This window comes from Limanda limanda, chromosome 13, assembly GCF_963576545.1.
Source record: "Limanda limanda chromosome 13, fLimLim1.1, whole genome shotgun sequence".
NCBI classification, from domain to species: Eukaryota; Metazoa; Chordata; class Actinopteri; order Pleuronectiformes; family Pleuronectidae; genus Limanda; species Limanda limanda.
Window position 1 is genome coordinate 18,301,916 of NC_083648.1, and position 26,365 is coordinate 18,328,280.

Here is a 26,365-nt window from a genome sequence, read left to right on the forward strand (position 1 = left end):
ATAATCATGTTTATTTCTCCTTTGATCATGATTGAATCTCTTACAATGTAACCTTGATCATGCCGTTTCCTGTACAACTGAATGAATCTTGGCCTGATTGCTTTAACTAGGCATTGTTGTATTAAATTCATCAAGAAGAACACACCCTTTGACTATGTATCTACCCCAACCAGAGTGGGAGGGGTGAGCCAAACTGTTTCCCATCGGTGTGCATATTACAAACTAACCTTTGTCGTATGCACCATGCTCTGAGCATTAAAGTGTGGCAATACTGTAAGAGATTTGAGTCTCGTTTCCTCATTGTTAAGGTGGGATTGTAGAAATTGCCACGACACCACCAAAATCTAAATTTGAAGAAGTTCCCTCAAGGTGTTCTTGAGAGATCATGTTCACTAGAATTGGTTGGACAGAAAGAACGCCTCTGGCCACGTGGTCTCACCAGCAGGAGGCATAAAAAACCTCTAAGGCAGTGGTTCTTAACCTGGGTTCGATCGAACCCTAGGGGTTCGGTGAGTCACTCTCAGGGGTTCGGCAGGGGTCAGGACACACACAGTATAGCCCGGTTCACACTAGCAATGTCTGGCCGTTTTTGTCGGCCGTCAAAAAATTGGCTCCCCACAATTTTGCAGCACACAATTTTGCTTCGCCTGTCAGATTACAAATACTTAGTTGCTTAGTAAAAATGTGTTACACAAAATAAAATCAGCCCACTCGTATTATTCGTGACGTCACGCTCCGCTTGGCCGTCATTGGCTGCAGATGATCACGCCACATTGCTTAGGTTTGATATCTGTGCTGAGGGGAACTTGGTGCGCTCAGTAGTCGACTTGTGGCTGTTGTGATTGTACGTCATTCAGCAGAGACAGCTTCAACAGCAACTCTTCAGAACAACAACGCTCTCAACGTTTTGGTCTCACCAAATCGTACCATACCCCCTTATTGCTAAGAAAGCCCTTGAGATACTCACACCATTTGTTACAACGTATCTTTGCGAGCAATCCTTTTCAAGGATGGTAGACATAAAAATTAAGAAAAGGAACAGACTTTTGCGAAAATTATATGAGAGTGGCACTTGCCAAGGTCAAGACACGCATTTCTGAACTTGTATCTGAAAGGCAACAGCAGAAGTCACATTGATTTGCAGTAAATATTCATTGAGTTATGTTTTTGTTGTTTTTCATGGTTGTTTTTGTTCTTTGAACACAGTGATTTTGTGTGCAACTGATGCATGGTTAATTTTGTGCACTAACAAAATATATACCTATGTTTTGAAGAAATCATATTGAATTTTCCAATTACGAAGGGTTCGGTGAATGCACTGATTAAGCTTGCAGGGTTCAGTACCTCAAATAAGGTTAAGAACCACTGCTCTAAGGAAACTACCGAGAAAAAATTAAAGAACAAAGTAAACATTGACAAACTTCAAGAGGCAGCAGTTTGTTTCTCTGAGGCTTTATTGTCTATTTTTATGTGATGACTTAAAGCAATACTTGCATCATTTCTCTCCTCTAGCGTGACACCAACAAAGAAGAAAAAGAAGACTTAATCAGGGTCATTGCATGACCCAGATGTGCTGAACCGCCAAAAACTGATCCAGGAACTGGCTGCTTGACTGAGATTCTTTTATTGAGCCCGAGCAGAGTAGCTCTCTAAATTAAATCCCTTAACTGCATCTGCCTCTCTGCTCGAACAGGTTTCATAATTTATGTACATTCAGCCCACAAACACCCAAAATGGAAAAAAATATAAGTATAAGGGAGTCTCTTTCCTCAAACTGAGTGGCTGCACTGAGAGATCTTTTCACGTCTCTCAAGCTAAACATTTCTGAGCTGAATTCATAATAATCAGTTTTTACCACAGACAAACCCAGCTCCCCCTCCACCCCCGTATGTTGCTTAACATCTCATTTAAATTGTTTCCACAGTACGTTGCCTTTTTTTTATATAAAACATATTTTGGTATTTTCGTTTAACTACATGAAAACATTAGAAAACAATTACAACAGAAACACAAATCCCATAAATCTCCTCTCCAGTGTCCAGAGCAACAAATCCAGCACATTGCATTAGGAGTCCCAGAGGAAGTGCAGGAGGAAGAGCACCGGAGGATCTGTCCCCCTCCTCCTCCTGTTGTCATGGAGATCGTATTAGAAGATGGGATGGCAGCTTGGATGAGAGGGGATACCTCGGCGAGAGCCGGGTCTGGAAGAGAATTTATTGGTGGGACTTTCGGGGATGGACGCCGTGATCTGGGTTTAGAACCTGAGGTGAGCTTTGTGTTTTACCAAGTATCTGATGAAGGAGAAAGAAGGGAAGAAATGTTGTGATCAATACATCATCCGTTAAAAATAAGGCAAACAGTGGACAAACAGCTGTGTATGTAAGAAGGTGCATGAGATAAACACCTGTCAAGGGTTTCCCAAAAACGCAGGAAGACGGGCCGGTCCAGATGGCGCCTGTGGTGACTCAACTCCAGGACGGTCACATCCCACTTCTGCACGTTGGGGTCAATCTTTGCCTCGTCATACTTCAAATGAAAGGCTCGAACTGGAGGGAAAGCATCCGCACATTTACACAGAAGAATCCAGGTTGTGTGCAGAACTAAAACGTTCATCTGCCTTTTACTCCAGTGAAAATTGAGATGTAAAACATGTCCTCCTTGTACCTTTTATATAACAAAATATGTATTTTGAGCTAAATAAATAGTCAAGGTAATTAGTTGAGTTCTTTCACCTTAGCATCACAATAAACAAATATCAGTTTGTTAAAAAGGGATTTTAACAGCCAGAGTTTGTGATGTCAAAAACCTAAGAAACCAATCCTGTCAATCTGGGTGGGAAGAGCTCAGTAGCTGGAAAAGGCTCCTAAACTGCAGGTGTGAGACTTGGAGCGACCATATCAACATATTCATAGATCTCAGGAGGAGGAAGGAAGGTGTGGAGATACATCTGAGCCATTTAAAGACTGCAAGACAAATCTTTTGAATGTGTAATTTTGAGGAACAGAGAGAACTTTTAGGAGGTATAATAATTAGGGCTGGGCAAGTTAACTCGTTTCAATCGAGTTAACTCAAGTGATGAGTTAACTCGATTAATTATTTTATCTTGCATTAACTCAGGTTTGATTATTTATTGTTTTATTGTGAAAGTCAGGCTTTTATTTTGTGAAAGTCTGTTGCTGACTGCTGCAGAACAGGAAAAAATAAAATAATTGGCGGAAAAACAATCGAGTTAACTCATCACTTGAGTTAACTCGATTAAAACGAGTTAACTTGCCCAGCCCTAATAATAATCTACTGGTGAGGGACTTTGAAACATTTGACCCGCACACAAACAGGCTGACCAGGGACCACTATAGACTGTTTATATATTGCAGCCATTATATAAATAAAGCTAAAACCTTGCTGTCAGGGTGATAACAATTTCATGCGTAAAAAAAAAATGCTTACTTTTGGCAAAAATGTCGACAGGAGATCCATCGGGCAGCAGCCACGGCCAGCCCTTAAACTGCCAGGCAGGTCCCTGCACGAACACAGCCACCACTCGATCCCTGCAAGAAGAAACATCCTCCGGTTGGTGTCATGAAACAGAAGCAGATGTGCTTCACATCACAGCTGGATACAACTGGAATTACTGCCCAGTGGTTGGATGCCCCACTAACTAGAGCAATTTGTGTTTTTTCCCAAACTCATGAGGTCATTTTAAAATGAAAGGCAGACTTGGGTTATGTTCAAGAGGCCAAAAAACGTTTTTTTGACCTTGACCTTTGACCACCCAAGTCTAGATCAACTAATCTGTGACTGAACATTTGTGCCAAATTTGAAAGAATTCTCTGAAGGCGCTCTTAAGATAAAATGGCTAAAAATGTCAGCTTAGCCTTTGACCACAAAAAATCTATTCAGTTCATCTTTGAGTCCAATTCAATATTTGTACAAAATCCCCTCACACAGATCTTGAGATATTGTTTTCACAAGAATGGACAGGGATGGACGTCAAACCGAAAGCATGATGCCTCCGGCTGGAACTGGCGCGGAGACATAAAACCACGATACTTGCCACCAGTTCAAACTACTGGTGCAGTGTGTGACATCATGCTGCTTTTTCATGCTCAATGTGTTCGTCTTGGCATTGTACTGTTCCTTGTGAATTTGAATCATTTTGCAGTGTATGGTTAATGCACTGAGGTTTGACATTACAATGAAAGAGCAGCTAAGAGATATGCACAGGGCGGTGAAAACCCTGAAACACCACACCCACAGGAAAAAAGAACAGGATCTATTTCTTCAAACAATAATAAAATTAACTACTGGCTCTTTTTCTCTCTTTTATATCTAAAATCAATGAATGGGACGACAGAGCAGTAAGGGTTTTGTACCAGTTCAATTACATTAACACTTGTGGTTGTAAAACAGGCTGCACTTGTTCCCCTCAATCCTATGTGTCACACTGTAATTACTCAGTCTCATAGATGTCAACAGCTGAGTCATCTGAACAGTGTTCTGACAAGTGGCTGTTTCATGTTATGACTAGAGCGAACAACCGTCTGTTGAGACTGCTCACACCCAGAAAGAGTTCGGAGCTAAGAAGACCTAAACTCTTTCTGACTAGACGACCCAGGAGTACACAGCATGGGATTATATTTAGCAACAGATTCTTTTTTTTAGGGCATTTCATATGACAACCGAGATTAAGTTTGACACTTTGACGATATGCCATCTCTGGAGGCCTCGCTGGTTTTTCTGTAAATAAATCATGAAGTGCTAACCAGTCCTGTGGAGCCAGTTTGAGCGGCTGGTCGATGATACGGTAGGGCACAGTCACGCTCAGTGTCGTGCCGCCCGGCTGAATCTGGTCTTTACGTCTCTGGAGCAGAACCTCGTTGTCGCGCTGGATGCCGCCCTTCTTCTTTTCTTCTGATGTGATAAACCTGGTGAGACACAAACAACATTTTGAAATCTACTCATTTTCTTTTCCCACCCTCTACTTTGCACAATGTTACATGTTGAATAGTGATGCTCATTGAACAATTTCATGTAAATAACAGTGATTTGAACGAATGGTTCCACTTGTTAAAAACCACAGGAAAGCACAATATATAGCATCCAGTCTTTTTCTATAGAGACAAGTTAAAAGAGAGATTTAAAATGTTTAAGAATTTGTGAATTTCTCCCTCCAGTGAATCACTTCAGAACATTTAGTTACTGGCATCAACACATTATCCTATTGTTCAGTGTAAGGCCGACTGATCCTGTTCTGTGAGAAAGTTTCGGAATTGAGAAGGTGACACGTTCGATCATGTAACTTAATTTGTTTCCTCAGATTGGAAACAAAGTGATTCCCTGATCCTGCTCTGTACTGATGGTGACATTCTTCTTCTTTCTTGTATTGTTTTTCAGAACCAGCTGCATAATAATCTGACCTTTCCTGAACCAGCCTCATTTCAGGTAATAATACAGACTAGTAAAGTGAGGCGATAAACGTTATTACCATCTCAGTCAGGATTTTTTATGACTGAAGTGGAGTATTTAAGAGTCGTAGCAAAAGGAGGTTTACGTGATGTAATGCTGTTGAGGTATATTCTTTTTATAAAAGGTAGAGTAAATTGCTTTGTCTAACATGTAGATATAAACAACTGTTGCATTGTTGTTGCAAAGTGGTTCATGGAGTTAATTTACATGGACACTTCTCTCTTGTGGAAACAAACCTGATCCCAGTTGCTATGTGCATCACATATTATACTTCTTTAAAGTATAATGTGCAGGTTATACTGGCAATAATATTTGTCTCACATTTGCCACATTGAAAACTTGTTAGTTAATCGTTATTTTCATATTTTGTCATCTTGTTACATGAGTGAGTGCCAGTGAGTGGGAAAGAAATACTGACTTAACTTTGTACATTTTGGTACCTGCAACAATTTTATGCTTCAGTTGAAAAATGTTGTAATGTTGCTACGATGTTTTTGCTGTATAATGTAGTGAAATGCATTCTGAGTAGTTTGATGATTTACAACTTATTTGATACTTTGTAATTTGAGAAAAAAAGGATTCAGGTTTTACAGACCCATTCTTTGCTTAATTTATATTTTTTAAATCTAATTATCTTCCTAGAAATAATATTATAATATGGCAATTACTGTAGGTCAATTCGTTTTTGGACCTATTTAATCTATTTAAGAAATACTCATTGAAATTTTGGAATGTGCCCTCTGATCTCTCAGTATCAAGTTACTAAATAACGAGAACTAAGGTTGTTTTTTTTAAATGGGCACTAAAGTGCAGCAGTGAATGAAATAAACACAATTTTCTAAAGTGCAACAGGAGTGTATGCGTACTTCAGATCCTGCAGAAGATCCTTAGCATTGAGCATAGTGATGAGTGAGGTGGTGGCAGCAGGGATGATGACAATGGGTGTCCGGGAACCTGTAGGAAATAAAATTGATAAATAGATAAAAAATAGATAATGAGTCGGACAGACAGATCAATAAAGGAAATTACAAGAAGTAAATGCAAAAGACAAAATGTATACAGCAGCATTGTATATCTATGACACAAAAAAAAATGATGTACCTTTCTTCTGATTTGGTGGAGGTCTGGCTTGTGAAACTTGATAGGAAAAGACAAGGAAAATGTGAAAGGTTTATGAGCATATCCATGTAGAAAGAAATGTAATACAGAGCCAACAAGATAAAGGTTTAATACCTAAATTAACTACTCAATTACAGTGACTTTTATATACAAACATCAACATTCTAATGATTCTTCAGACAATATAGCAGATGCCTTACTTAAAGTGGTAAATAAAATTATACATGTAAAAGATCTCTTATCTGCAAGTAGTATATTTAAATAGTATCTGTGGACTTTTTATCAGTCATCTATTAATCTGTATTACAGCTTTAGGGGAAATGCATCCGAAATGAATCAGTCTTGCCATCAGTTGCAACACAAACATCAATGCTGCTATTTTGTGGTTCTCAAAATAAAATAAAAACTGTGGATGAGCATCTTAAGGCAGCGTGAGCCTACGGGTCAAACAGGAGAGGGATTATTTTACTGCAAGATAACGTCGCATTTAAAAATAACGTTAGCGTAAATAGGCCACGTGTAGCCAAACTCAATCTTATGAATCTATAACCTGGCCACTGGCAAGCCCAAGATAATTTTTTGAGAGAGGTAGCAGTCTGATCAAGGGCCAAACCCTTGAGGAAGTCAGACAAAAGGGGAAAGTATCAGCCTGACTGTGAAACATGAAGAGAAAAGCTGCTTTGTTACAGCACACACTGTAGTTATTCATCATGTGCTTGGACCTGCCCTGCATATCCAATATGCAATGGAATGCAAGAAAAAGATAAATAGGAAGGAGCAGATGGGGCATGACAAACAGCAACATAAAACAAGACTTTAATTTGTGTCTGAGAAAGTTACTCAGTCTGTTGTTGATTTCAGGTCCTTTCAAATGCAAATCATCAAGTTGAATCCAGTGGAGGAGAAACCCTTATTCACTTGTACATCCATCACCCATTACGGGTTTTCACAGTCACAGAAGATCCTTACACTGTTTTATTACATTGAACCTTAGCGTTAGCCTGGACTCTTCATTCTGTGCTGTTCTATAAGAAAACCACTTTTTCACGGTCCTTGTAATGTATGAGACGCCTTTATGTTAGTAAACTTTCCCTCAAACAATGTCAGGAAGCCTGTGCATGAAAGTATGTCGATATTTGGAAATAAACACCTACCAGGACGAGGGACAGGCTGCAGTGCAGGGGTCTGGGCCTTCCGAGCAGATGCTCCTTCCTGGAAAACACAACATCCCAAGGTCAAATACATGCAGCAAACATACTATACAGCAAATCATATATGAATTCAATATATTGCAACAATATCAGGCTGTGTTGGTGTGCGTCCAAAAGCCTAACCTGGTGCTTATGGAGTCTTTGAGAATTGCAAGATTTAAATTACCAAAAAATTGTCTAAGAGGAAAAGGTGGCTATGGAGAAAGTGTTGAATTGGGACAACTTTCAGAGGCTGCAACCCTGTTTCCTTGTTAATATAATTCTCCTTGCTGAGGGTGCTTCTCCTTCTCTCATTCCAAGTCCCTATTGATTCCCTGTGTGTTTGTGTATGTGTGCGCACACAAGCATGATTATGTGCCTGTGTTTGATGAGGAGGAGGATTTAAAAAGTGGCCACACTAGAGGTCAGAGTCAAGCAGTAATCTATCATCCAGTGACATCCCCTCAGGCTGGAGCTCACACTGACAGCAGAGACATGCAGACCTGGCTGACGCTGAATGATGTTCAGTGTCTAGACTGTCACAGTGTTGTGCTGCGCAAAACCACACCACCAACCAAATGCAGAACAGAAACACACTAAGGAGAAAACTTCTTAATACCGCAAAATAAACGCAATTGTGTCTAAAGTAGTGGTTTCACAGCAATATTAATGAAAAGTATATAGATATTTTATATGATTCATTTGCACGTCGTCCAGCATCATCAATTAAAACCCTTCAATAGGAGACAAGGCTCAACTCAATCTAAGATATCATGATGTCAAGAACAATACAGCATTGGAAGAGATAACATTTGCATATCGACCATAGGTCTAACGAGGCTTAGTTAAATGACTGAACTCTACATCAGTTCTCAGCCAATGACACCAGTTCTTTGTGGAAGGAACTCGTACTGATCACAATCTTCAAACCTCCTACTCAATGAATGACCTCCATTCAGCCTCTGGAGATAATTCGGATGCACTGCTCAACTGAAAGATATGCGACAGCCCTGACCACATATTCCATGACTACGTCAATCCGCTGCAGCCCACAAGCCTCACCTCTCTCACACTCAAATTCAGAATGTGGCAGTATCTGCACCAAAAAGCGGGTTGCTAACCACTAAAACACCAGTAGAAGAAGAACCTTTACCAAGTTGCTGAAATGGCAGATGTGGGAACATCCTGCGTAAGTTTGGAAGTTCTATCCAGTGAAGGAAAAAAGAGCCCCGCTGTCGGAAGAGACAAAGATGGCAAGAGGAAGAGTGATAGAAACCAAGGTTCAACAAGAGTGAACCTTGGACAAGTATTCTTGAGAGGGTTCTAACAAATGTTTCTCTGGCTTCATTTCCACGAGATCTTTAACTAACAGAACCTGCCTACGCAATAATACGACCAGGTGTGGTTGCTTTTCGAAAGAAGATGGTGTGCCACACACACACACACATTAGAGATAGATCTGATGACGTTCACTAGTTTGACCAGTTTAGCATTTTGACAATGTTTAGCTTTGTAGAGTTCGCCATGCATTGGTTAAAATTACCTTTGTTTTAATGTCTATATCCCAACATAAAAACAATACTGTTGTTTTGACCATCAAGTTCAAGGACTATCATACAGAAGGGACGCGATTCGGTTGCAGTAATCAACCTGTATATATTATCATGTTGAGATTTGAACTTCCTGCATCATTGAGCATTGAGCATGACTTGATTATGAAAATATGTGGAATCCTTTTTAAAAGGTGGGTAGAAGGCAACAAATGGGATTGTGACTATAACACAAAAACAAGCACCCCTCATCCCCTGCCTTACTCAGGGGCAGGGCTGCTCCCAGCCATACAGTAGTTGAATTAAAATGACAATGCTTGAATGTGAAAATTCAGGCAACAGTCCAACACGGCTCAGTGAGCACAGCAGAAAGATTGATTTAATTAAGTGTCCTAATCATCGCCCAACATGAGAGACTGGAACTAAAATGGGGTTTTGAGCTGCACTGTCCATGCATGCACAGGTTAAGAGGAAGGGGTTGTGGAGGTGGCGACATGATTGTTTCACATCCCTCTCCTATTAGTTCCAATCACGACAGATTGAGATAATGCTTTATTATCCTTTTTGAAGAGTGGTCAGGAATTCATATAGGTCAGGAGACCAACCCCTCCCCCCACAACGGAGTAGGCAGCAACAGCAGCAACAGCAGATACGGCATGACGTGGTAGGAGAGCGTACTGCCACCAAGCCTGGAGCTGCCTTGCAGAATGAATACACAATTCACAGCGCTGCCTCCTGCTCCATCTTTCTCCTCCCCCGCTGCTTTCACCCTCCTAGCCTTAGTCCGCTCACAGACAACGAGACGGCACGGATGGGCCGCTGAGTGAGGAGGGTTAGAAGAGGAAAATGGCATTGAAAAAAAGGAAGAGAAGCAAGTAGGGGGAGGGAAGATATCACAAGAGCATGTGAATCAGAGGAAAGAGAGAAGCAAGAGGAAACCAGCTTTAACCTGGTTGTGCATCATCCAGAGAATAACCCAATCTATCGACTGCTGCAGTAATATTCACAACACGGAGGGAGAGGACAGTGAAAGGACCCTCGCTAACTGTCAGCTGCTGACTTTCTTCTGCCTTTGGCCAGAAGAAGCATCGGCAGCAGCAGCATTAGCGTCAAGCCTCTGGGGACAATGCGCCAAAGACAGAGAGACTGCAACACTGGAGCTCTGACACATGTGCTGCTGATGCACACAGACGCACGTTTTCTTCCATGCATGTGGTAGATTACTACAAGTTCCTGGAAGAGGACTACTACTGGTAAAGAACCCCAACATTTTTACATTCTAATTATAAGAAAGGCTGATGTCAAAGTAAATAATGAGGACCTTAACTGTACGTGAGATCAATACCGATGGATATGAGAAAGAAATGAGTATTTAGAAGAAAACAGGTAGGTTTTTGATGTGAAGGCTTAAAAAAAAAAATGCATGCCAAGAAAATGCTGCCACGAAGAGATAATGTGAAGGGTGTTTCCTGTTTTTTTTACAGGAAACATTGGTTTCAATTTCTGCATTCAAGAGAGCCAACATACGTCTTTTCAGTGCTTCTGTTCTCACAAACCGGTCTTTGTCTTGTTGGGGTCCTCTAAGAGGGGAAGTGTGTAATTCAGTAAAGAACGGAGAGAACCCACTTCACTTCCTAGTCCAGCATGCAAACAAAGGCTGTTGTTTACCATATGGGTTCTGTTCAACACCAAAGGAATGTCGAGTTGTGAATGTAAAACATAATTCAGTTCATTTTTTCACTGAAAGCAACTATGTAAAAAAACGTTTCAGGATGTGAATCAGTCACCTGAGTAAGACAAAGTGTTGAAAAAAAATTACCTTTATAAAGTTCTACATTAGCTTGATGTAAAAACATGTGCACCATCAATTTTTCATGCATGGTAGTTTAGAACGTGCCAAAGACACAGAATAGTCTGCTGACTTGTCATTATCTATTGCAGTCAGTTTTCAAATCATCTGTAGAGCCACAACAGAACAGCAGCAAGGAACATGGATTTGACATCAATATTCAACCCATTAGTTTATAACAGTAGTCACCAGCCTTTTCTAGCCCAAGATCACTTTAATTCCAATCGTAAGCCGAGATCCACCACCCTGATATCTTCCAAAAAACCCACTAAGGAGGGTCACACTTATTATTTTTTGCAATTTCCGTTTAAGGCTGAATGTACAAAAAATAAATCTACACAAAGAGACAGTTTTGCAACTTGTTCTATTCATTGCACGAAATTCAAATTAATACTTACAAATTTTTACATAAAGGCCTTGATTTTAATATGGCCACAAATAGGATTATTGCCCTGTATGAAAGAAGTCCCTTGTACTCAATTAAATACCAGTACTGCACAGTATGAAGATGTGCATCTTCTGCTCCTGCAAATATTTCACAATAAAAAAAACTTTTTAAACAAGGGAATGGATTCCATCCACAGAAACGCTGCAGTGCTTTTATTCTGAAAAGGCATACAGAGAGTGTTGCAATCATTTGTTTGTGACAAATTCATCAGATAAACATAAAAAAATCAGGTGAAAGAGAATTGTCTGTTTATTCTGCTGTGAACCACAACGTTAATCTCTGTGACAATAATGTATTTACAACACTTTCAAAACCCATTTCAAAGTAAAAGCACTCCAGCGTTTCCCCTTCTGAATCCATTCATTTGTTCTAACGGGGCTTTGATTATTATCGACAGACCGAAAGATTTGCATCTTCATACTGTAGAGTCCTGACATTTAGTTTGGTACATAAACCAACTTGCTCTTGAAGGAAATGCAGGAGATAAACCTGCAGCTCCACCGCTAGTAGCGGACACACCGCGTGTGAAAAACAGACAACCGACACACAACTGATCTGCGGCGAGACGACGGCCAGTGAGTCCAGAGAGTTGGGGGATTGACAGTGAAGACTGGGAGATCGACCGGTAGCTCGCGATCGACGGATTGACGACCACTGGTGTATAAGATTCACAATATCAAATTTAAAAGTACATGAAACCTTTACACAGTATGAAATTTCATAATAATATAGATTGAAGGGGAACAGTCTTTATACAGTGCAAATCCCCAATTTTGTCGGGGATTTGCTGCTAAATGTGTAGCTTAATAGAGCTGCCTGATAAAAACAGAATACATTAACCCAAACAAAATTGCAGAGCATGAAACCAACAAAAATAACAAGGACCACAGAGTTACAGGGAAGTGCTGGTATGTCTCTGTGTTTGTGACAGACCAACACCTTTAACATCCAATAAGACACTCCAGCCATTGTCATTATAAAATTGTTGGTTATAGATGCTTCCATGGGGCTATGTGAAATGCTGTATCCATTTCATTCTCATTTATATTGTCTTATCTCCTATCTTCTAGGGCATTACTGGACATCAACAAATTCCACGTGCATATGGAAATGGGATACCAACACAGGGACCAAGTCCATTTGTCAATTCACCACGTAAACTTCCTTTTGTCTTTGGAATCAAGACTTGATCAAATGCTGCTGACAAGTGGACTTCAATGCCTACCGACTGAGTAAACTCCTGCTAACAGAACTATGCAGTGGAGGCGACGCCACTGCTGTGCACACACAGCTAAACTTTTGTATCTCCTTTCACTGTTGGGTCTACTGGTCTTTCTGGTCCACCAGGTGTGGCTGCCTAGGCTAACAGGTATGCCATGGTGGAGAGGCCATCCAGTGGTGTACGGAAGCGGTGGACTTCAAAACACCAAATCCAAACTGAATATGAGCTCCCAACATTCCATTTGGAGGTTTGACATCGGTCCTCAGCCGACTTTGAAGGCTGACGCCAACATCAGCCTCAATGAGAAGGAAGGCGTCTTCTCTCCTCGAGGCCCAAGTTCTGAGAACGCCCTGTCAGCTAACACAAGCCAAAGTGGAGAGGGAGATCATAGAGGCCTGCTAACTCAAGGGCCTTTCTCTTATGTTATCAATGAGCAAGACAAATGTGTAGAAAACAGACCCGCCCCATTTCTGGTGTTACTGATAGCCACTGAGGCTCGGAAAGTGGAGGCAAGGAACGCTATACGTCAGACGTGGGGGAATGAGAGTGTCGGTCTGACTCTGGGAATCATCCGTCTGTTCATGCTGGGGAAAAATGAGGGAGAGCTAGGACTTTTACAACAAAGGATAATAGAAGCAGAGAGCAAAAGGCATCATGATATTATTCAGCAGGACTTTGAGGATTCCTACAAAAATCTGACAATTAAAACATTGATGGGAATGAACTGGGTGGCAATGCACTGCCCACAGGCCAGCTATGTCATGAAGACGGACAGTGACATGTTCGTCAACACTGAGTACCTCATTTATAAACTTCTCAGGCCAGAGCTGTTTCCCAGGAAGAGTTACTTCACAGGAAATAACATGAGAGGCTTTGCACCAAACCGAAATAAAAACAGCAAATGGTACATGCCGCCAGAGCTGTACCCAAGCGAGAAGTACCCCACTTTCTGCTCTGGGACTGGTTACGTCTTCTCTGGAGACGTGGCGATGAAGATCTACCAAGCATCGCTCAGTATTCCACACCTGCACCTAGAGGATGTATATGTGGGAATATGCCTAGCCAAGCTCCGGATCGAGCCCACGCCACCGCCCAATGAGTTCCTATTCAACCACTGGCGGGTGTCTTACTCCAGCTGCAAGTACAGCCATCTGATAACATCACATGGGTTTCATCCCAATGAACTACTTAAATACTGGCATCACCTGCAGACCAACAAACACAATGCCTGCATCAACACATTTAAAGAGAGAGAGGGCAGGATGCACGCAGTCCAAAGGAATGAACGAAACAAGCTCAATAAATGACACTTTTTCACTCACAAGCTGCTGTTTAGCCTGTTCACAATGGACAAAAAAACAACAAAAAACACAAACAGCTGGGTTTCGTCTTTAGTGGGGAAGGTATAATCGGCATATTACTCTGCCATAGTCGCTGGTAACTGTCTACTCCAGCTCTGATTATCAGTCAGGGTTGGATAACACATTTTTGCCCCTTTTCTGATGTTATCACATGCGTCATGGCCGTATACTTGGTAACTCCTGTACCCTCTCAGACACAAATTCCACCGCAGTTCAAAACAGAGAGGCAAACTTGTCTCTTGGCAATGAGAAAGGAGTCAATTATCTTTGTAGTGGGTTTAGTAAAGTTTAAGAAACGTGCATATCCATGTTAATTTGGATATAAAATGGGGATAGGATGCAAATAACTATTTAACTCATACGAAAGATTTGTCCATACTTTTCATATGGGAACTCTGCATAAATATGTAAAAAACTGATGTGTGTGCTCCATTATTGTCGCCAATTTTGTACAAAGGAAGAACACAGTTTTTATGTCTTTAGTCAAACCACTGGAGAGCTTATGTCCACAGCTCTAGTTTACAAAAAAATAACCGGTGTGTGTAAAAGCTACTTTTTGTAATAACGTATGCGATACTACATGATTTATATGTGCAGATACAAGTTCAAAACTAGAGTCAACAAGGTACAGTGCCAATAAACTTTTCAAAACTTGCATAACAAATAGTCAGGGGAGTCATTTTAAAAGACTATCAACAATTAAGTAACAGCAGACTGGGAGTTAATGTAACACAACAGATCCTCTTGTTGGGACATGATGGTAGACAATGAAACCCTTCTAAAGACAATCTACAGAAAAATATTTCCTGTCTGTGGTTTTTGCTGATTCTCTTTGATAAGGTAAAAGGGAATCGGAAAATCCAGCAGAATTTCTTTGAAATAGAATATTAAAAGCTTTAATATTAAAAATAAGAGTTTGTGTACAAAGACAACAGGGCGTACTAACACGCAAGCCTATGCAGATGAAGGAAGTCTAACACCAACATACGCGAGTGCCAACTGAGTCAGGATCATAGCAGTATCTGTTAACTGTCATAAAACACATATGACTGACCAGTAAATGTCACACTGAAACTTGGTTCAGCGGCTTCCAGCGCATACCAATGATTAAAAAGTGTCTCTTTCTAGATACTAGCAAAATGAAATATAAACATGCGGTGTAGCTCTTAGGTAAATCCTCAGCAAACAAGAAGCCACATTCTTACCGTCACTGACTTCAGGGTCATGCCGTGGTAGGTGCCCATGGTATCGATCTTGAAACCCTCCGTTTCTGAGAAAAATACACACAATGAGTAAAGACTGCTGGCAGAATTTGTTTTTCAGTTTTTGTTGCATGAAAATATTATGCAATGTTTGCACTTTAATTGTTACACTTATTGTCCAACGCTTAAGAAAACTTTGCAAATCCTCACGTTATATATAAATAGAGTTTTCACTGTCTGTCCTGCAAGGTAGAATCAAGTTTACAAGTGTTAAAACAATTGGGCAAAGTACGCAGGGAGTTTAAACTGTAATGTGAATGCATTTGTGACAAATGGGGAAAAGAGGTGAGAGTGTAAAAACACCAATAAACCACAGTAAAATTCCTGATAGTTAGTACAGCTGTGTTGAACTTAGATTATTACAAAATCTGTGTTTGATTTCCACACTCAGGTAAATGTCCAGCATCAGCCAAAGTTAGAAACCGTTCCCAAGACACAGGGGAGCACGCGCAGCATGCACTTTATGTACATGGCTCCGGAGATTTTCAACCTTCATAGACAGAATGTAAAGCGTGGCCGTCTTTTGGTTTTGTAACAGAGCTGAGGGAGGCCTAATTGCAGATGCATGCCTCGTCTGCAAACATGCACAGAGTAAATCTCTGTGAATGGGGGCAACACTTTGAATGCAAGACAAGTTAACACCTGATGTGGGGGACTTCCTGAATGGGCGAAAATGTCATGTTTTGTCTGTATCACTTGCAAATTGCTTGTCAATGATGTAAACTGACTCTGTTTCCTAAACAATACATCATACTGTGCTGCTGTAAGCATTGTGTCTGCAGACTCTATTCGTTCAATACACTCACTAACACAACAAAAACACAACATTATAAATAATATAAACTTCCAATGATAATGAATTTCACACTGCTTATTCAAATTGTGGGACTATGTTCGTATGAAAGCAGCTGGGTTGGACATGGAGCCACACTGGCCCTCAGATAGCTGGTGTTGACAGTAGCTGGCTTAGCTCCAATAAAGATAGTATCTGTGACCTCTGTGTTGAAACATTTTAAAAAGGTCAGGAGATCATTAACATGCAAATAATTATTAAATCAAAAAGGTAGATGCCACTGAGGTATGGTATTTGGAGTTATCTCGTTTTAATGTTTTGTAAGCATCATCATTTGAGGTTCTAACTAGAATAATGAAAAAGGTTTTGGGATTTCTGGATCTGCCCCCTTTAATATGATCAGCACCCAAACAGCACCTACATTTAATAGCACTAAGAAGATGACATTATATAAAGAATGAATTCTGATGCTTAAAATTATTAATTTACATTATTCCATAAAAAACAGCTTTTCTTTTAAAATTGTGAATTCAAATGACGGCTTCATGTATTTTTTTGCAACTGATGATGCACAGATTAGCAGTGTAATGGAAATTTACTGTCTGGCATATGAGCCCAATGTATTTCCTCTCTTGCAGAAGTTGATCGTGACATCACCTGAATTCTATAGTGAACTTTGGCACTATTGTGGTCTAACTTGCTGTGTTCCAGGAATTCAGCTGACTGACACACCAACCTAACCATACATGACACTATTTCCTCTCCCACACTTTTAGCATGCATAAGTCACATCTTAACAGACGATATGTTTCCGACACAGAACAATAGTCACACTTGCCACCTCCAACTTGCCTGTGTGATCCTTTCTGCAGAAAGCTTTTACAAATGACATTTACAAGGACCACTTGGCTCAGAACTAGGGATGAGCGAGTACAGCATTATCTGTATCTGTAAACCATATGAATTATCCGTATCCGTACTCGGAGTGGGCGGGGCCTAATCCGGAAGTGGGTGTGATTTAACCCGGAAGTGGGCTGGTTCAACATTACTTTCTTTATTAACTTTGACATTTTTTTATGATTTTTTTATTTTTATTTTTTTAAATTTATTTCCACACCAGGTGTGTGTGTGTGTGTGTGTGAGTGAGATGCGAGGGACGTTCACTGTCTCCCGGAGAAATGAACACTGTGTTTTTAGTATAGAAAGACGTGAATTATATTCGTTCACAAGTCATACAGACTGGTTTTGTTATTTTCACTTTACATTAACACTTAAAGTTTAGTGCAGTGTAATTGTTTGCCGTGATAATTAAATGCCAGTGTGATAATAGATGACAATTTCAAACCATACAAACTGTCATGTTGTACTGTATTTAATAGAGGTTTACTTTACTGTAAAGTAAGTGTAAATGTAAAGTGAAAATAAAAAAAACAGTCATTATGACTTGTGAACAAATATAATTCAATTCACGTTTTTCTATACTAAAAACACAGAGTGTTCATTTCTCCGGGAGACAGTGAACGTCCCTCGCATCTCCAGCGCTCCTCTACTGAGCCAATGCAGGTCTCGTGAAAAATTTTCCAAAGACTCGTACCCGAAGACCCAGTCGGGAAATGAACGAATCATTTCTGCTTCCTTGACTGAGCCTATGGAACAGTCCCGATGCGCAGTGAACCTGAGTGACTGAGAGACAGAGAGCTGTTCTGTGAGTGAGTGAGCAGAGCCGTGTGTGACGGGAGGAGCGCTGTGACGCTGTGTGAGGATTTTCATTCAGTCCGAGCACAGATAATGACTCGATTACTCGTATTATACTCGTAATTGGCAAAAGTGCTTTATCCGTACCGGATACTCGTTTCAGCCGAGTATCCAGCTCATCTCTACTCAGAACCACATTTGTTGACCAAATTTCCACCACAGCAGCAAACACCCGTTTCAGACCTATGACCTTATATCTGTCTCAGTACCCACACTTGAGAGATTTAGTGCATGAACATGCCAGGTAGTAGGCAAGTGTCCCAAAATGCCAACACATGGGGAACTTAACCCACACTGAATTTGTTTTTCTCTTGATACTAATAAATCAGTGCCATGTTTATCTCACTATTCAGTTTTGTTCTACTGACAATAATCAGTGAATGAAATGCTGGCCACTGAAATGCCATTATTATTATTCAAGCAGAACCTCCACTGCTGGTTATTACACAATATGAATTTTTGTATTCTTCTTAATAACATGTATTAGACTGATATAACATATTGTCAACATAAACATTGAAGATCATATCATTCTAACAGCTATTCTTATTAAGTAATCTATAAACATACAAAATAATTTGTCATACATTCGGCCTACGTACATCAAGAAGGCTTGGTTTACATTGCTTTGTTAATTATATTATTCCTTTAGCTCCTGAATGTGTGATTTTGTTTCACTAGCAGCTGACTACGACTCCAACACTGTATTTATCTCAATAATGTGGGTAGAAATTAAACCGGCAATACATCAGGGCTCTATAAAACCATGTATTTATGTAAGGAGTGGGATGTCATTGTTAACCAAACACACTATAATAGTATCTCGATGGGCAATTACCAGAAATACATCATGGGAGAAAGCACTTCACTATTTGCGAATACCGCAAATGTGGGTATTTTGATGGACACCCTGAATACTTTGACATCTATCCATCCATTAGCTACACCACTTATTCCCTGAGGGTTGTAGGGGGCTGGAGTCAGTCCCAGCAAAAATGATCACAGAAATAAGATCTTGATTCAGCTTTAAAGACTAAATATAATAATCATTAATAGCTACAATGACATCAAACAAGTTCTCATAAGAAAGTGTGCCAAAAGTATTTTCGACAACCGCGCTCTACATTTCCTGTTTTCAAATGGGTGACTAAACCTACATCTGGTATTAACATGTGTTCTGTATCTGGGTAATTACCGTACCTATAGTCACTAGCCTTTATGTCTTGTTAGTTTGTTTTATAACCATTGTTGTAAAAGCTTAGGTACCTCAGGCAAAAGAAGCAACACTAATTCGTTAGCTCCATTTTTTGTTTACCTGCTCTCTCACTTATGTAGGAAGGCTGCTACAATGTGTTCAGTGTGAAATTATAGACTGCAATAAAGTGTTAGTCGATACCAGGTGTAATTGGGAGATCTGAATTTAGCAACAACTCTTTATTCCTTAACTACCACACAGCTTCTCCTTCATTGAGAGACTAGAGAAGCACGAAAACAACTCACCCTCTTTTCCTTTGAATCGCTCCTGATCGTATCTGTTGTAGGCAGCAGGGACAGGCTGCTTGTTCCTTAAGGACGGGTCCTGAAAATTGCATGAAACACGAACAATGAATTAGTGTTATAACTGTCATACTCTCTTTAGTTAATACCTCCGTAGCAGCTTTTTATAGGGTTACTGAAGCTTTCACGGGTTGAAAAAAGTGTTTCTACAGCCGCTTGATTTGATGCTTAATTTAAATCACACATCATTCAAAAGTCATTCCTTAGGGCCTGAGGGTAAAGCTATCAGTATACACACATGTATTTTGACTGATGTTTCAAATTGCCTTGAAAATCTGAAGAAACAGGAATGTGAGACACAAATATATAAAGCAGAGTAAATTCAATTTGTACCACTTGAGTTGTGGTCTGTGCTGGTCTCTGCTCTGGTGCCCGGCCTTCTTCTCTGGCTTTCACTGACTGAAGAATGGCAAATATGTTCTTGGAGAAGTTCTGAAAAGATGCAAGACAGATTTATAAAATATTATTGTTTAATTCATCCTGTGTATGCACAGCAAAGTGAGTCACATGTTGCTCTTCACTGAATAGAACCCTGTCTATTACTGGAATGGCACTCAGTAGAGCACATATCTTCACAAAACCCAAGAGCCCCATTACATTTTATCAAGCTGCACCTAATTTCCCACACACATAAATATCAGTCCCCAAAACAAATCAGATATTTTCATATCAAGATCCATGAATAATTCCCGAGGAAGAAAACAAACAATTAAAAAGGGACAGGGAGGAAATCGAAACCTCCTTGGCTTACGTTTGCATGATTGTCTTAAAGGAATAAAGGTGACTTTCAGACAATCCTGGGCCCGAACTCTTCAATGTGTTCAGGACAAAAAAAAACGTAAGAAGAAATGTTGGAAGAATAATTATCATGTTGTTCATGGCACAGTGGGGAGCTCTGTTTAGATGAGGTCCTCCAGGGCAAGTACAGAAAGTCAGACCAGTGCGGATCAATTTCTTAAACAGATGAGGTGGTTTCTAATCAGTTAAAACTAAGTTGATCATTAAAAACAGGAAATTAGACATATGACACTTATACTGTTTTATTCTAACACATGCAGGCAATCTATGGATTAGGATTTGATGTCAATCATGCAACATCTCCGGAGAAAGTTTCTGTGTAACTTAAAATCACAGTCAGGTACCTATATGAACATTGACACTGGTTTTGATGGCTGGTAATAGATCTCCTGTTTTCTAAAGTTGCAGTCCTGGTAGAATTTATTTCCCTTCGAATTTGAACTGCAGCTCTAATAGGAATTTGAGTGTGAAAAAGAGTGAATATTAAACTAGATTTACATTTTTATTTTTCATTGTAGCAGGGTTGGAATGGAAATTAAATATGGTAAGTAATTTATATTCTATTAGAATAATTACTCTGACCAACTTGCTATATTGTTGATTGACCTCATTCTTGAGTCCTTCAGTGGTTCATAAAAAAAAATATTTTGCAGTCAATTCAAACTGGATAGAACTCATGCCATTGCAGCCATCTAGTGGTTGTTATTGTCATGTTGCTATATATTGAGGAAGAGGTTTGGCCATCTGGAAATGTGCAATGTTTCCCCACACACACAAGGATTTTGTCCCTGGGAGCTCAGCAGGTTTGGTAAACTAGGACAGCTGCATTCAAACTCTGAAGGCTGTTCTTGAGTACAGTTCCAAAGGTCGTCCAACTCTTCCAGCAAGGTCATATTCAAACATGAAATCCTAAACCCAGTTCATGTCTTGTTACATTTGATATGGTTAGTTTTGGTTTCACAAGACTGCATAGCAATACTGCGAGCCTGGGTAGCTATCTCTGGAGAGAAAAGTTAGTCCTCTGTTTCCTTTTCAATTATTTAATGAGGTGAACTTCCAGCAATTGGTCAGAAAGTCTAAACTATCCCCAAAAAGTATTTTCACGCTGTAAATAAAACAAACTGATGATTCAGTTAGATCCGAGATCGAGAAAAAGACTGTTTTGCTCCACTTAATTTTGGTCCACTGGTCCCATCCATGGTCCAAGACACTTTGCACAGCAGTTATTTCAGTTGTGACTTAACTGAAAAGTCTGAAGGTCTTGCCAAACAAGATTCGTATGAAAGAGCCAGAATTTTATTTAAAATCGACCCACCTAAGTCTCGAGGTCTAATACTAAACCAATTTGCCAGCAAGGATAGAAGTAAACTCTCATCTGACACACACTGTGTATATGGGCCATTCTACCGAATTGGTGCAAAGTCAGGTTGGAAATATTTTGAAATTTTGTATGTTTTATTCCCAAAACTTTTTCCGTATATATATTGTACCATATCTAAAGTACACATATCTAGTAAAAGAACCGTCAATTTTTATGTTGTGTTTTCAGACTGTGTTGGAATGTTTTTCCTCTCCCAAAAATTGTCACTACCGAAACATAGTAATAAACTATAGTAAAAAGTATTATTATTAACCTGTTAAAATTGTGTTTCCTTCCTTTCTCTGAAGAGTATTTTTAAAAATATTTCTTGAAGGTTTTCACAATTGAATCAATAAAAATGAAATTTTTACCAAATTTCAAAGTTCAATTTATACAATTCATCAAAATCTAAATGCAATATTTCTTTGTAAAATGCATAATACTGATCATATTGATTCCAGAGTTGATGATTGATGAAATTGAACAAACATTAAACCAATCAGTATCATAACATTTTAGTTGATAACTCAATATACTTTATTTTTTACAAAACATCCAGTGTTTCGGTAGTGACTGCACTGTTTTTGGAGTGACCACAGTATTTTGTTTGCAAGGTTGTATCATATTTCCTCAACCTTATTGCTTAATCTTAACTCATAACATGCTATAGGCTGGGAATATTAAAAACACAAATGTTTTGTGGTCAATAGAATCATTTTAAATTTGAGGACATAACAATTGTTCGTCCAGAACCATTTAAAGTACAAACATTACCCAAGTGGGTTCAGTAAAATAGAAGAAAACATTGACAAATAACTGATATTATGTCGTACTGTATGTTTAAGGGGGTTCAGTGTCAGAAACCATCACAAATCCATTCACAAATTTTAACTTTTCACATGCTGCGGTGAACACTCTTGGGGTGATATGGACATGCCTCTGTGTGACGTTTTCTGGTGGAGGGATTAAGGTGACGACCTTGTCCACTGTGGACCAGATCTTGTCCTTTTGATCATAGAATTGGAAAAATTGAATAATGGATATGTAAAAATGGTCCTGTGAGCAGTTTGCAGCATTAAAGTATTTGTGCAGAACTAGCATCTCGTGATGTGGCAAATTGCAACAGTGAGATCGGCTTCAGACTGTTGAATAATGTGCAGTTAAACTAGGCCTGAAGTTGGAACTTTATGTTTCGGTAGTGACAGTATGTTTCGGTAGTGACTGTTTCGGTAGTGACAATAATAGCTAATTTTGAGCATAACTAAAGAATGCTAGCAAGCACATGGCTAGTATACACATCTTTGAAGAGGTGTACACACATACAAAAATAATACTTGCATAAAACCCCAAAAAAGTTTACTTAATTGAAGAAAATATGTGTTTCGGTAGTGACAATTCTTAAGGTTACACGCTGATTTTCAGACTTTGGAACACATTTATATCAAAACTATGGGATTTAGCTGCTTACCATTCAGCCATGAGGGACAGGCATGCAGTGTCACTGCCTGGTCAAAAATTCAGGGGTGTGGCTAAAAACCAGGCTCAGCCAATGGACTAAAACTCTTGTGTTTCGGTAGTGACATGAAAACTGGGGACATGATTTTTTGAGTATAGTTTTTTAATTTAAAAATTAAACCCACAATAAATCTAAATCTTCCAAGTTCTATTTAAACTTAATCATAAAGATCTTTGAAATAAGATCATTGAAAAATATCTAAAAAATTGAAAAAGTGTTATTTACAGAAATTGAAATTTAGATGTCAGGGTGGGGGACAGCTACTTCCCAATAGAAAGTGCCCTATAAATGATGATTTTGTATATATTTAGCTTATCCCTATCTCATTTAATGTCTTGGGTTTAAATAGACCATTACATATTCTTAGTAAATATCTATGTCTGAACACTTAATTGTTTTGTAAATAGTTTTTCTTGTTGGGGGACCATACTTTGCACCAATTCGGTAGAATGGCCCATAAAGGGAAATATACTTATTTACTTTGAGAACAGAAAAACCTGTTTGCAGAGAAAGCAATCTGTGATTGGATATCATTTGCTTTAAACCGACTGACCTTTCCACTGCTCTGGAGAATGGTTGTCCTGGTCCTCCAGACCCTCTCTCTGCTGACAATATCTCTGGTGACATCCACCTCTGCATCCACAAAGCTTCTCTGCTTCAAGGTTATGTCCTCATCCAGATCTGTTTTGATGGTGGAACGTTTCTTGGCCATAATCTTGGCTTTGATGGCAGCGATTTTCTCCACGGACATGGCCTCAGACAGAGATCTGGCGAAGGAGAAGAAGAAAATGAAGAGAAGCAAATATATTTTTCATTTAAATTGCTCATGAAACTGCAGGTGATAAACATGCCATTAATTTTGATCACTCCACACTGACAATGCAGTATGTTGAATGTTACCTGATCTGGTCAGTCTGCACGATGCCTTCCTTGTGGCCCTCCAGACGGGCAGCAAGACGCTCCTTGTCCAGACGCACCCGCTCCTCATCCTTAACAATCAAAGCCATGAACAAACTTGGTGAGTAAACTACAGAATAACCCACAAATTAATCTTACACACCAGTGATTGACCAAGGATTGTACAATGAAACCAATCCGTCTACAACAAGGATCCTCATGGTTATTTATTTACCTTCAGTTTATTTTGCCATGTATGCACGATGGTTATTTTGTAATTGCAACAAAGTGTACTTCATTTATCACGAAATCTATATTAAGGTTTAATACCATGTTTATGAAATGCATATAATTAAAATATTCATAAAAAATTATAATTTGGAAAGCATTAGACCAAAATATGCCGCTTGTTATCATTGCCATAATGTCATAAACAATACGGTGCGACCGTTAGGCAGTTTAACAATCCAAAATGGTATTGAACATGTGATTATTAATGTAATTAAATATTACAGTTGTTTTGTATGAAGAAATTATATCCCTTACCTCAATCCTTGGCTTTTTGGCTTCAGAAGAGACTTCATCAGCTGCTCTTTTGACTGGGCGGAGGAACAAAATAATTGCATTATGTCACTGTGTGTTTTGCTGCAACCATTCACAAGGAAATAGCACAAATAAAAAATTCAAAAGTCAGTAAAAAATGACAAATTTGAATGTACCAGCAAAGGTCATAATAAAAGCTACCATTTAGTTGTCATTTTTTCAAATAATAATGGTTAAGCATAATAATCATGAAGCTGCAAACAAAGAAGCAAGGTGTAAACTTACCCTGTGTTGGCCGTTGCAAACCTATCTCTATAGGTGCACTTCTGTCAATACTCGTTGATGAAGCTGTAATTGGAGACAATGTGATCACATGTTAGAATTTCTTATTAGACCAACTGCAAGAAGGACCTTATTTACAGGGCTTTAAACATGGCAACCTTTACTGAGTCGAAACCTACAGGAAATCAGGACAATATGCCGAAGCACAATTTACAAATCACCAGAGATGATATAAATGCTACTTACAACTATCGCCATTGAGATACGACAGCAAGCCCTTTCGATCAGGTCTTCTGACAACAGGAATGTTCTCTGTCTAAAATCAAAACACGTCAACACAGTCAGGTCAGCTGTAAGGGAGTCTGACAGATGTTGCATATGGGACTTACAAAAAGAGTGGCTGCCACAGGGCTATTGCAATAGAATTGACTTTGACAGTTTGGCTCAGTTTGATGGTTTGTCATGAAAACTTACTGCAGCTCTTCGAACATAGGATGGATGCGGAAGATGGACATTGTTGAGCAAGAACAAGATAGAGTCCAAGGTATAGTACTCTTTGGGCTGGCCCTCCTTACCAGTACTGAGGACACAGGAACACAGGAGAAGAACAACATAAGAAGGAAGAAGAAAACACACTCAGACCTCATCATAAATTGATCATCATTGCAAACTACTAAAATCAACACTGATGCCTGCAAGTTTGAGCTAATGCAAAATCCCCATAATCCATACACTGGTTCTACTGTCAAATAAGCAGGGAACTATCTGGAGGTATTGAGCTAGCTAATCCCTGTGCTAACGTTTCAACAAGGCTACTAATAGTCATGAATGCAGATGCTTAAAATAATACACAATTCTTCCTTTACCCTTGAGCCAGTGGACTCCTGACTTCACGCACAGACAGCTCAACATTAGCCAACGTCCCCTACTAGTTAGCAACACATCACTAATGCAAGTTTCGCTGGACGTCTCTCAAAACGTATTTTAAGTTGAGAAAAGATGAACTGACACGAATGAGTGCAGACACACAGACTCCGGAGTCTCTGCTGCACTGTTTAAATATAACTTCAGAGCAACTACAGAGTGCTTTAAGTTCCCAGTGCAGCAGCGAGTAGTGGAGCTGGGTTAGCATCTGGTTGCTAGCGATGGTTCGCGGTTCCCAGCAGCACAAGGCACCGAGGAGCTGCAGCCGCCGGCCTCCAGCCCTTCACATGCAGCTCCAGCGCGGACTTACCCCCAGATTATGTAGTTGGTCTTGACATTTTTCGGCCAGGAGAACTCCCCGAATATAACTTCATCTCCTTTAGCGACGATTTCCTTTTTCTGGAAGTTGTACTGACGAAGAACACTCAACACATCCGCCATCTTCACTTCTCTTGTTGTAGTGGGTTTGCGAG

The 26,365-nt window shown here is 39.6% G+C and overlaps 2 protein-coding genes across 2 annotated transcripts; one reads left to right on the forward strand and one right to left on the reverse strand.

The window, feature by feature from the left end:
• Positions 1–1,436: 1,436 nt before the first annotated feature.
• Positions 1,437–26,339, reverse strand: cdc73 (cell division cycle 73, Paf1/RNA polymerase II complex component, homolog (S. cerevisiae)). The gene is made up of 17 exons (XM_061083951.1): positions 26,203–26,339; positions 25,443–25,548; positions 25,215–25,284; positions 24,972–25,034; positions 24,690–24,742; positions 24,147–24,235; positions 23,800–24,013; positions 19,906–20,004; positions 19,516–19,594; positions 15,411–15,475; positions 7,740–7,797; positions 6,568–6,603; positions 6,333–6,420; positions 4,764–4,925; positions 3,448–3,548; positions 2,405–2,546; positions 1,437–2,291 (listed from the first exon to the last, which is right to left on the reverse strand). Exons 1-17 carry the CDS (start codon positions 26,331–26,333, stop codon positions 2,255–2,257), a joined length of 1,593 nt encoding a protein of 530 aa, XP_060939934.1. The 5' UTR covers positions 26,334–26,339; the 3' UTR covers positions 1,437–2,254.
• LOC133018136 (beta-1,3-galactosyltransferase 2-like) lies at positions 12,877–14,151 on the forward strand. The gene has a single exon (XM_061084451.1). The coding sequence runs from the start codon at positions 12,877–12,879 to the stop codon at positions 14,149–14,151; it is 1,275 nt and encodes a 424-aa protein (XP_060940434.1).
• Positions 26,340–26,365: the final 26 nt, after the last annotated feature.